The sequence below is a fragment of the Salvelinus alpinus genome, chromosome 6 (assembly GCF_045679555.1).
Source record: "Salvelinus alpinus chromosome 6, SLU_Salpinus.1, whole genome shotgun sequence".
NCBI classification, from domain to species: Eukaryota; Metazoa; Chordata; class Actinopteri; order Salmoniformes; family Salmonidae; genus Salvelinus; species Salvelinus alpinus.
This window is the reverse complement of record NC_092091.1, coordinates 60,493,273-60,506,116: the sequence shown is the minus strand read 5'-3', so window position 1 is coordinate 60,506,116 and position 12,844 is coordinate 60,493,273. Positions and strand designations below refer to the sequence as shown.

Here is a 12,844-nt window from a genome sequence, read left to right as displayed (position 1 = left end):
GCCCGAATGTTGACCTGTTTAAAGGTCTTATTCACATTGGCTGCGAAGAGCACAGTGTTCCGGAACAGCTGATGCTGTCATGCATGTGTCAGTGTTACTTGCCTCGAAGCGAGCATAGAAGTAATTTAGCTCCTCTGGTAGGCTTGTGTCACTGGTCAGCTCTCGGCTGTGCTCCCCTTTGTACTCTGTAATAGTTTTCAAGCCTTTCCACATCTGACGAGCGTCAGACGCCTCACAAGTCCTCAAGTGGCAGCTTCATTAAATAGTACCCGTCTCAACATCAACAGTGAAGAGGCGACTCCGCGACGCTGGCCTTCTAGGCAGAGTTCCTCTGTCCAGTGTCTGTTCTTTTGCCCATCTTAATATTTTCTTTTTATTGGCCCGTCTGAGATATGGCTTTTTCTTTGCAACTCTGTCTGGAAGGCCAGCATACCGGAGTCACCTCTTCACAGTTGATGTTGAGATTGGTGTTTTGCGGGTACTATTTAATGAAGCTGCCAGTTGAGGACTTGTGAGGTGCCTGTTTCTCAAACTAGACACACTAATGTACTTGTTCTCTTGCTCAGTTGTGCACCGGGGCCTCCCACTCTTTCTATTCTGGTTAGAGCCAGTTTGCACGGTTCTGTGAAGGGAGTAGTACACAGCATTGTACGAGATCTTCAGATTCTTGGCAATTTCTCGCACGGAATAGCCTTCATTTCTCAGAACAAGAATAGACTTGTCAGGACCCGGTGTGAGAAACAGTCACTAATAGTCGGCAGAACCCAGAAGATGAGGCAGACACAGCAGTACTAGAGATGGTGGTTTAATAAAGGAAAAAGATCTTCAGGCAAAAAATATAAATCCACAACGTCAAAAATAAAGCCAAGAGAAAAAATGGATATCCTCCAAAATACAATGAAAATCCACAAAGTGGTAAGAACAGCAGGGAAAAACAAACCTCAAAAGACTAATCAAAAATAAACAAGAACAAAACCAGAGTACCTCTGGAAAATCCAACAAGAGAAATATATGTTCACAGCAAGGCTGGGGCTGGGTGCTAACATACAAACACTGAGCAAAGAACTGAGGAACACACAGGGTTTAAATACCTACAAGGAAATGGCACACAGGTGCAAATAATAATTAGAACAAGGGAAAAACAAAAGGTTCAAAAAAGGCGCAATGGGGTCATCTAGTGACCAAAACCTGAACAAGACTGACGAGTTTCAGAAGAAAGTTCTTTGTTTCTGGCCATTTTGAGCCTGTAATCGAACCCACAAATGCTGATGCTCCAGATACACAACTAGTCTAAAAAAGGTCCGTTTTATTGCTTCTTTAATCAGGACAACAGTTTTCAGCTGTGCTAATATAATTGCAAAAGGGTTTTCTAATGATCAATTAGCCTTTTAAAATTATAAACTTGGATTAGCTAACACAACGTGTCATTGGAACACAGGAGTGATGGTTGCTGATAATGGGCCTCTGTACGCCTATGTAGATATTCCATGTAAAAAATCTGCCGTTTCCAGCTACAATAGTAATTTACAACATTAACAATGTCTACACTGTATTTCTGATCAATTTGATGTTATTTTAATGGACAAAAAAATTGCTTTTCTTTCAAAAACAAGGACATTTCTAAGTGACACCAAACTTTTGAATGGTGGTGTATAATCGGAGGCGGAGCCTGAGTGGAGGCTGTGTTTGCTGTGATTTGATGTGTCCTTCACACTGCTTAACAGAACCGCACTTAACATCTGTGCTGCTAATATTAATTGTCGTTATCACTGAAAAGCTCTCAATCTCTCCAAAATCTATTGTCCAGTCCACTTAGAAGTCAGATTTTAATCAAAGATATTTTAATCTTGTCTCGTTTTAGTCAACTGAAATAAAAAATCCTTTTTGTTTACTTATAGTTTTTTTCTGAGTCTATTTAGTCAGTTATAGTGTCACTGAAAAATAGGTGTTTTATGATTTATTTTAGTCACTATTTCTGTTGACGAAATGAACACTGCTACAGGTTATTAAACAATCTCTCTTTGGTTTGCTGTAACCAAATAAAACCCATCCCTGCACTTTGGAGTTTTAAGGCAAACCTTAAGAAAATGTTAATGCTTTAAGACAGAACAAGCTAAGAGAAAGTATAATAGTATTAATGAATGTTATTGGTCTATTTGATTCCTTTTACTGATTTCTGTCGATTGATGAGATTATGTATTTTTTTGTGTATATATTTAGTTTTCATGTATTTTCAAGAGGACCACAATGGAACTTGTTTGTGTTATCCTTGATGATTTTGAAATGCAGCAGTATCCACGTGTGGTTGTATTGTGTTTTTAAATGGCCAAATAAAATCAACTATTTCTCTCCCTCTCCATCCCCCTATCCTTTTATTTTCCTACTACCCCACTTTCTCTATCTCTTTCTCTCTCCTTTTTCTCTCTTTCCCTCCCTCCCAGATAATTTCCTTCATCGTCCACACCATGGTCAGAGGTTTCGTCCACTCCTGTGCTGGAGGACTCTATGCTGCTGTGTAAGTACATTACAACACATTGTTGGACTTTTGCTTTCCAGCATATTACACCCGCGCTATGATCGTCTCAGTAAGATTCGTAGGTGTGTGTGTCAGAGTTTTGAGAATTGTTTGTTACACAATTTGGAAAACACTATATTACATATCAATAGCAGTGAAAAGCTAAATTATTTGATACAATTCACAAATGTCACAAATTGGCACAAACACAAAAAAATACAACTTTAAAAGATGCATTATCTTAACAAAATATTGGTGCTACAGGTAAGGTGTCTGTTTTGGTCAGGTATGGTACAGTCAGTTTTGATTGGAGAGGTAACCATTACATCCCGCCCCTTCCAGATATCCGTCCAATCACTTTGGGACATTGACGGGGATGCAGTCTATGATCAGCGCGCTGTTCGCTCTCCTCCAGCAGCCTCTCTTCATCATCATGGTGGGACACCTGGGAGGAGACCCCTACTGGGTGAGGCCACACACACACACACGCACACGCACACGCACGCGCACAGAGAGCATACACACACACAGATCATATACATGCATGCAGACACACATGGCACACACCCACACGATGACACTAGTACTTTGCCATTGTACTACTGAGATTGTAAGGCAAATGAATTAAAACTGATTCATGTGAATGGACAGAAACAGAAAATTGAGGCAATAAGATTTATTAGAAAAGTATGTCTCAAACACGTTCTTTCTCTGACTAACTCTATCCTCCAATCAACAGATCAACCTGAGCCTGCTCATTGCCTCATTGGCTGGATTCCTGTTGCCTGGATACCTGATCTATCACCGCAGGAACCTGATGCGAGAGGAGGTGGAGAAGCGTGACAGGGAGGCCGCTAACCAATCAGAAAGAGAGAGAGAAACCTTACGGCAATCAGAAAATGGCCATACCAAAAACCATGCTAATGGACATCTCAGCAATTAAGCCTAAGAATCTTGACCAAACTAACAGTCAAATATCATAGTCGTTAATTGTAAAATATCATTATAGACCATCGTCATGATGATGACATTGATGGTTGTCATTTTCAACAAGGACAGTGATGACGATGTTGTGCACTGGAGTTTGGACTTGGGTCCATGTCGCCCTTAAGCCCTTTTTAATTTGACATCTAAATACACACTCAATATACTTATTAGTGTTTTAGGTATGACATGCCAAAGAAATCCTAAAATATACATTTAACTCATTTATTTTATTTATAAACATGGAAATCTCAATGGAAATCGAGGTTTGGCAATTCAATAACTAAGCAATAATATTTACGATGACCAAAAATTCGATGAAGGTTATTAGTACCATTTCAGGTCACCCTTCAACCAACCGGAAGGACAGCTCTCAGTATTCTGTAGTAGACAGGAACTGGATCACTTTCGCCATCAGATTGGCTGGTGTAACGTTGAACTACCTCCCCCACCCAACTCTCACCACACCACAGTCACTTCATTCATTTAGGCCTAGCAGCCAGTCTGGTAGTAATATTTTATCAGTCAGTGTTTGTTTGTCCTTCCCGGTTCCCTCCCTGTATCTATACTTCTCTTTATTTTGTCTGTACATCCAGCGGAGAATACAGATTAGGAGGAGACAAAGTGGGAATGGTGGAGAAAGGGAACCTCAGTTTCCAAATCCATGTGCCTAGACCACCAGCCCAGGGGGCCTGCACATCCCTATTATTTAGACTATCAATCTGCACCTGCAATCTTTCCCCGTGTCCCCTTCTTTATGTCCATGTCAGACCTGTCATTGTAAGTCTACTAAGTACTATGCCCACTTGGTCAAGTATGCGGCTGTGTCTGAAATGGCACCCTATATAGTGCACTACTTTTAACCAGGACCCATAGGGTAAAGGTTTGGACACACCCTGGGTCACTTCCGCTATGTCCCTGTGTTCATCCCAGAGTTAGTATTTGAAAGTCTCCGTGCATCACAATGTGTCCACCCGAAATGGGGGCACCCTATTTCCTATATAGTGCACTACGTTTGACCAGAACCAAATGGGCCCTGTTCAAAGGCAGTATACTACATAGGAAATCAGGTGCCATGTGGGACACAACCTAGGTTTTGAGATGACATCATCATCCATTGTCGTTTCAGCCAATCATAGCTAAGTTCAGGACAGTGGTACGGTGTATGAGGTGTTGTGCAGGCACAGCCTAGTTTGTAACAATATTGATGGAATTTTGTTTTTAGAGAATCATGTTATTGAACTTGTTGCATATCATGAAATTGGAACGTGAAATGTCTGTGTAGTTATATAGAAATGCCAAATCAGTACCCGAAACCTTTAAGGTCAGATATTACACTTGAGCTTTTACGGAGAGCTGTAGATTAGTTTTACAAAAAAGTATTTATTTGTATAAACGTGGGAAAGAAAGAGCACTTGACGAAAGCTGATTCAATCTGGAGAACCAACCAACCAACCATCTTGAAATGTTAAACAGTATTTACAGTTAACAGTACCGTATGAGAGAAAATCATATACAGATTTGTTGCTCAAATCAACTCCAAAAGCTTGAATCTGGTCAACCAACCGTCTTCAGTGTTTAAAAACAAAACAATATTTACAGTTAACAATACTGTATGAGGTCAAATATAACAAACTGTATTACTAGTTAACAGTACTGTATGAAGTAAGATGGATGCACCTGAACCCCAATATCACTGTCCCCATGACAGCGACAGTAGAACCACCTCATTGGAGCAGGGCTTCATTTAGCAGGTACATTGTGGCTGCTAGGCTATTTATTTAGGGTACAGAACATCCCAAATGGCACCCTATTCCTTAATAGTGCACGACTTTTGACCAGAGCCCTATGAGGGCTATGGTCAAAAGTAATGCACTATATACACTATATAGGGTATGGGGTGCCATTTGTGATGGAGACATAGTGTGTATGATGTAGTAGCGCTTGAATCTAAAAGATAATACTGTCATGTAATAATGAATTGAATTATTCATAAATGAAATGTGTGTGCTTTATTGTAAGTGCCTGGGAAGCAAGTATTTTTTTGTGCTAGCCTGGTCCCAGATCTGTTTGTGCTCTTGCCAACTCCATTGCTCATTGTCAAGCCAAACATGGCATGACAATGAGTGAAAAGAAGTTGACATGATAGCACGAACAGACTGGCACTCGGGCTACTTTTGTGCCCATTCCCACAAAGAACAATGTAGCGGTATGTGTAGTACCTATAGAAGCCTGAAATGCACTATGAGAATGTAAAGCCATAGTTTTGCTGCATATGCTTGTTGGAAGTTTTCTCATCTTTTTAAGACTTGAGAGTTGCTTTGCTATTTATTTAATTTGCGCATCCGATAAAGAACAGTTGGTTCATCCACATCACAGTTGCTCTCCAACTATGCCTCTCAGAGTAGGAGTGGTGATCTAGGATCAGTTTTGCCTTTTAGATCATAATGAATTAGATAACATGGATAGGGGGCGACCTGATCCTAGATCAGTACTGCTACTCTGAGATGCTTTATGAATACAGCAACTTTCACATATTTCCACCGCTGTGTGTGAGAACATCCATTATTATCACTGATCTTATAACATTTGTAATAATAAGATCATATTATGCGGGCAATGTGGTGAAGAGAATGTAAGAGGATCCAAAACAATGTATTATAAATAGGCCATGAATAGAAAATGTCATATTTAAAGACATGCTCCGGAACTTTGACAAAGAAGTATTTTTTTTCAACCTCCCGCTTTGGGTTGGATGTGTCAATGTGTAGTTCATACATGCATAATTACTGTCTTACCTCAATTAGCCACGAAATCCAAAGTTTGAAAGCGACTGTTTTCTGGAAGCTGTGTGGCGCCATTTTCCATACTTTTTCACCCACGTGGGAAAGCCCCCTAGCAATTCGAGGTTCAGCCAATGAGCTTTTAGCCCCTCGCCATTTGAGTGACAGTTAGCAAGATGCACAAACAGCAGAGCGAGAGCGAGCGAGCAATGACGTGGTGCATATATCTGCACATATGTGATGTAGTACGCAATTTCCGGGGACCACTTATGACTCGTGAGCATTACTTTCAGAACTACTGGCTAAAAAGTATACACAAGTACCGGAGAATCTCTTTAAGTGATTTCACTGATGTTTTTGGGGTGCTTCTCTTTGTGAAGTAATAAATTAACAGATTTCAACTGGTGAGCCTGTATTTTATTGGTTTTATAGTGAACACGACCCAGGTGTGGGTCATTAGGTCATTCCTTGGCTGAGGGATTACAGAACTGTGGACTTACAGACCGACTCTACAGAGTCTAAACATGGCTGGCGAGTAACCTTCTCAAACTGTAATAAGACAGATATGGGGACTTTATTTTTCTACCTGTAAAGCTAAGGGTGTAACCGAAGCCTACATCAACAGGGCAAGGTGAATAGTGTCTTTTAGTTCATATGAAGTGGCAAGGACATAAGGAGGCTTGCAGTAGAAGTTGACCTAAGATCCGTTGTTTTTTAGGTAGGGATTGGTGTTGAGTAAACTGATCCTAGATCTGTGTCGAAGGGCAACTTGTAGCCTACCTGGAGTGGGACGCAAACTGCAGGTACCTTTTCTTTGCAATCGTGACTTACACTGAAAGAGAAGGACGCATTAGATCAGGGGTTGTAAATCATCCCATTCTTTCTTAACCTTGTTCCCAGTCTCACCGCATAAAGAGCCGGCTTGTAGATAAGATAAATAATTTTTTATATTTTATTTAGTGAGCGTCCAAAGATGAGAGAGTCTAAAGTTGTCAGAGAGTTGAAATGCAAAGACACATTTTCTGTGAAATCACGTGACGGTCATAGAGATGGGTTACAATGTTAGTCATAACAGTAACATTGTTTACTATCTTCAGATATGTTCTTTAATATTTGATACAGGCTTTGCTATCTCCACCTCTGTCCATAAACCCTCCTGAAGGCTGAGGCCTCCCTGTGGAGTCTGGCGCATAACCCTCTACTCCGAATCTTATTCCGTCAGTTTATTGAATAAACTGGCAAATTCCATGCGTGAATTGTGGCTAACAAGGACTTTTGTCTTGTTGTGTAACGTAATAAAGTGTCCACTAATACATGGCAACAACGACCAAGAATGTAACATTTACATTATCATGAGAAGTAAGAGCTACAACAATTAAAATTGGGCTCTGAAGAGTAGATTCACATCTACTGAACATTTTTGAAAATGGGACCTTCAGTAGTACTTTTGCTGCAGCAAGGGACATAGCAAACTCTCTCACAGGGTGACTCCAAGCTTCAAAAGTCATTAGCAAGCATCTAAGATATAATATAATATATAGTGCATTCGGAAAGTATTCAGAACCTCTGACTTTTTCCACATTTTGTTATGTTACAGCCTTATTCTAAAAAGAATTAAATGCATTTTTTATTCGTCAATCTACACACAATACCCCATAATGACAAAGTGAAAAAATTGGTTTTTAGTAATTTTTGCAAATGTATAAAAAAAACAAAAAAACAGATACCTTATTTACATTAGTATTCAGACCCTTTGCTATGAGACTTGGAATTTAGCTCAGGTGCATCCTGTTTCCATTGCTCATCATTGAGATGTTTCTACAAATTGATTGGAGTCCACCTGTGGTATATTCAATTGATTGCACATGATTTGGAAAGGCACACACCTGTCTATAGTATATAAGGTCCCACAGTTGACAGTGAATGTCAGAGCAAAAACCAAGCCATGAGGTCGAAGGAATTGTCCGTAGAGCTCCGAGACAGGATTGTGTCGAGGTACAGATCTGGGGAAGCGTACCAAAACATTTCTGAAGCATTGAAAGGTCCCAAGAACACAGTGGCCTCCATCATTCTTAAATGGAAGAAGTTTGGAACCACCAATACTCTTAGAGCTGGCAGCCTAGCCAAACTGAGCAATTGGGGTGAAGGGTCTTGATCTTGGAGGTGACCAAGAACCCGATGGTCACTCTGACGGGGCTCCAGAGTTCCTCTTTGGAGATAGGAGAATCTTCCAGAAGGACAACCATCTCTGCAGCACTCCACCAATCCGGCCTTTATGATAGAGTGGCCAGACGGAAACTACTCCTCAGTAAAAGGCACCTAAAGACACCTCAGACCATGAGAAACAAGATTCTCTGGTCTGATGAAACCAAGATTGAACTCTTTGGCCTGAATACCAAGTGTCACGTCTGGAGGAAACCTGGCACCATCTTTACGGTGAAGCCTGGTGGTGGCAGCATGCTGTGGGGATGTTTTTCAGCGGCAGGGACTGAGAGACTAGTCAGGATCGACGGAAAGATGAACAGAGCAAAGTACAGTGAGATCCTGGATGAAAACCTCCAGAGCGCTCAGGGCAATGACCCTAAGCCCACAGTCAAGACAATGCAGGAGTGGCTTTGGGACAAGTCTTTGAATGTCCTTGAGTGGCCCAGCCAGAGTCCGGAATTGAACCCGATCGAACATCTCTAGAGTGACCTGAAAATAGCTGTGCAGCGACGCTCCCCATCCAACCTGACAGAGCTTGAGAGGATCTGCAGAGAAGAATGGGAGAAACCCCTTAAATACAGGTGTGCCAAGCTTGTAGCGTCATACCCAAGAAGACTTGAGGATGTAATCACTGCCAAATTGTGCTTTAACAAAGTACTGAGTAGAGGGTTTGAAATCTTATGTAAATGTAATATTTCAGTTTGTATTTTTTATATAACTTTGCAAACATTGCTAAAAACCTGTTTTTGCTTGTTATTATGGGGTATTGTGTGTAGATTGATGAGGGAAAAATCAATTTAATCAATTTTAGAACAAGGCAGTAACGTAACAAAATGTGAAAAAAGTCAAGGGGTCTGAATACTTTCCAAATGCACTGTATGCCATTGAGGAGACACTTTTATCCAAAGTAACTTAGTCATGCTTGCATGATAAAAAAAATTAAATGTATGTGTCGTTTGGGAATCGAACCCACTATCATGGCATTGCAAGCTGAGCTATGAAATTGTCCATTTGAAAAGGTTTTGCTGAAAAGTACGGTAAATAATTGTGTGTGTGTGCAAAATATATCCGATAACGAGGGCCAGCCCTGGTCGCCTGGATGCACTGGTGACAACAAATAAAATAAAATCAAATGTTATTGTCATGTATGTTACCGGTCAAAAGTTTGGACACACCAACTCATTGAAGGGTTTTTCTTTATTTTGAATATTTTCTACATTGTAGAACAATAGTGAAGACATCAAAACTATGAAATAACACAAATGGAATCATGTGGTAACCAAAAGTGTTAAACAAATCAAAAATATTTGAGATTCTTCAAATAGCCACACTTTACCAAGAGTGTTCAAAGCTGTCATCAAGGCATTCTCTAAACCAGCTTTTCCAACAGTCTTGAAGGAGTTTCCACATATACTGAGCACTTGTTGGCCACTTTTCCATCACTCTGTGGTCCGACTCATCCCAAACCATCTCAATTTGGTTGAGGTCGAGTGATTGTGGAGGCCAGGTCATCTGATGCAGCAGTCCATCACTCTCCTTCTTGGTAAAATAGCCCTTACACAGCCTGGAGGTGTGTTGGGTCATTGTCTTGTTGAAAACCAAATGTTAGTCCCACTAAGCCCAAACCAGATGGGATGGTGTATCACTGAAGAATGCTGTGGTAGCCATGCTGGTTAAGTGTGCCTTGAATTCTAAATAAATCAGACAGTGTCACCAGCAAAGCACCCCTACACCATAACACCTCCTCCTCCATGCTTTACGGTGGGAAATACACATGCGGATATCATCCATTCATCCACACCGCGTCTCACAGAGACACGGCGGTTGGAACCAAAAATCTCCAATTTGGACTCCAGACCAAAGGTCAAACTTCTGTCTAATGTCCATTGCTCGTGTTTCTTGGCCCAAGCAAGTCTCTTCTTATTATTGGTGTCCTTTAGTAATGGTTTCTTTGCAGCAATTTGACCATGAAGGCCTGATTCACACAGTCTCCTCTGAACAGTTGATGTTGAGATGTGTCTTACTTGAACTCTGTGAAGCATTTATTTGGGCTGCAATTTCTGAGGCTGGTAACTCTAATGAACTTATTCTCTGCAGCAGAGGTAACTCTGGGTCTTCCATTTCTGTGGCGGTCCTCATGTCCCCAGTTTCCTCACAGCGCTTGATGGTTTTTGCGACTGCACTTGAAGAAACTGTCAAAGTTTTTGAAATGTTCCTTTCGTTTCTCTTTGCTTATTTGAGCTGTTCTTGCCATAATATGAACTTGGTCTTACCATATAGGGATATCTTCTGTATCCCCCCTCTACCTTGCCACAACACAACTGATTGGCTCAAATGCATTAAGAAGCTCATGAAGCTGGTTGAGAGAATGCCAAGAGTGTGCAAAGCTGTCATCAAGGCAAAGGGTGGCTACTTTGAATAATCTAAAATATAAAACAGTTTCTGGTTACTACATGATTACATATGTGTTATTTCATAGTTTTGATGTCTTCACTATTATTCTACAATGTAGAAAATAGTAAAAATAAAGAAAAACCCTTGAATGAGTAGGTGTTCTAAAACTTTTGACCGGTAGTGTACTTGCAGGCTTCTCACACAGTGCAATGGTGACAAAAGTGACATACTGTAGTAATCAAATAAGTAACAAAGGAAGGCAATTCAGAATTGGCCTGCCTGTGTAAAAGCAGCGTTAGTCAATTAAAAATGTGCTTAGAGTTTGAAACTGCCTTTTTGATGATCTGTTTTGAGATTTGTATTTATCATTGTGAAAATGTACCACATTGGCTACTTGTGAAAATTGCACCAAAGCGATTGACAAAACAAAGATCAAGCAGTAACGGGTCTTATGGTTTGTAGCTGAAGTTCCCAGTCCATCCACACAGAGGCACTACTCTCTTTAGGCAGAAGTCACTTACACAGATCAGCTTACCCAGCCCCAACCCCAGAAATTAATGTAAACCAGCTCCATTTTGTTGAAAGAAGAGGAACGAGGACAAGGCAACTTATTTCTTGAATATACATTGAATTTTCTAAAGAATATCAAAAGTCCAGTTGGATTCAGAAATAGTTCTGGTAGGCTTGTACTGAACTTCATATGTATTTTCATAGTCTATTCCAACACTCTAAATGTAAGCCTCACTGTTTGCCAGCCTACATGCATTGATTTTCTAACTTTTATATATATATTTTTTTAAATACATGTTTATGTTGTGAGTAGTAGAACTGGATTTAGATCAAATCAATATATTTATAACGAATGTAAGTTTAAAATGATAGGTTCATGCTTCCTGTGCACTGGTGAAATTGGAGAACCTTTTTTTTTGTATCATGTGATTTCTTGTAAATCAGTTTGCACTTGTTTTGGGTAGCCACTTTCCTTAACTGTGCACTTGGGGAGGAAGTGTCTGGTGGTGCTAGAGGCTACATTGTTGAGCCACACGTTTTATTTTAAACATCTGTGTAAACCTCCTCTAGGATTTCTTAACGTTATTTAAAACATTTATTTTATTCCCACGTCCAGCTTCACTATGTTTCATGAATCCAAAGATGATTTTAGTGCTGCTTGGTAGTTGTTTGTTGCGTTGGCCTGAAGTATAATTTTTGTTATGATATTGATCTTGAGATTGGGACTTACTCCTGCATCTGGCATATTTGAATGTGACTGCATGTACCTAGAATTCTGTATTAAAGCTATTGCTTCAACTCCACATCAGACTCAAGTCTTTCACACGACACATTTGTGTTTAAAGAATAATTGTACTACTGCGTTCACCTATACAAACCCTATTAGATCAGGGATTACTACAAGAAAGGAAAGCATTTTATTGTTTAGAATGAAGTGTTACGCACGCCTCTATGAAGAGGGAACGCAACACCCTGCTACAACTCAACTCTCTGTGAAGTGAAAGAGGTATGGACCGTAGGTGTGAGTAAGAAGGACGAAAAGGCAGAATGTGGTACCGTTTACTAGGACTTTATTCCTTTACACGGTAATATGGGGAAAAGGGGCTGGACGGAACCAAAGCAAAGAAAGTAAATATCAAAGCTCCCCCTCTCCTATCTAACCTGCCTACCCACTACTTACCTAACTTAGCACCACCTGGTGCCCTAACCAAAATACAGGGGGCGGTCCGCCCAGGTCTTACCTAGTGTGCCTAGACAGTGAATATACTACGGGTATATGTATGCCCGCGGGCCTCTTGCCTAAGCACTCCCTAGGTGCCTTCCCCCCTGGGAACAAATGAAAACCGAATATCAAACAATTACTCAAACAAACTAATGTAACAGATGTATAGTGTACTCTCCATGCGTTGTGTTTTAAAATAATAAATCACTTCGGCCAGTGGTCCCAGTTGAG

General features: G+C 40.5%; 1 protein-coding gene across 1 annotated transcript in view; it reads left to right on the top strand.

The window, feature by feature from the left end:
- The window catches only part of LOC139579048 (large neutral amino acids transporter small subunit 3-like), a 41,267-nt gene extending 29,073 nt beyond the window's left edge, over positions 1–12,194 (top strand). The window contains exons 13-15 of the mRNA XM_071407267.1: positions 2,442–2,515; positions 2,858–2,981; positions 3,255–12,194. Of these exons, the coding sequence (XP_071263368.1) occupies positions 2,442–2,515; positions 2,858–2,981; positions 3,255–3,458 (402 nt within the window). The 3' untranslated portion in view covers positions 3,459–12,194. The remainder of the gene's footprint in view (positions 1–2,441; positions 2,516–2,857; positions 2,982–3,254) is intronic.
- Positions 12,195–12,844: the final 650 nt, after the last annotated feature.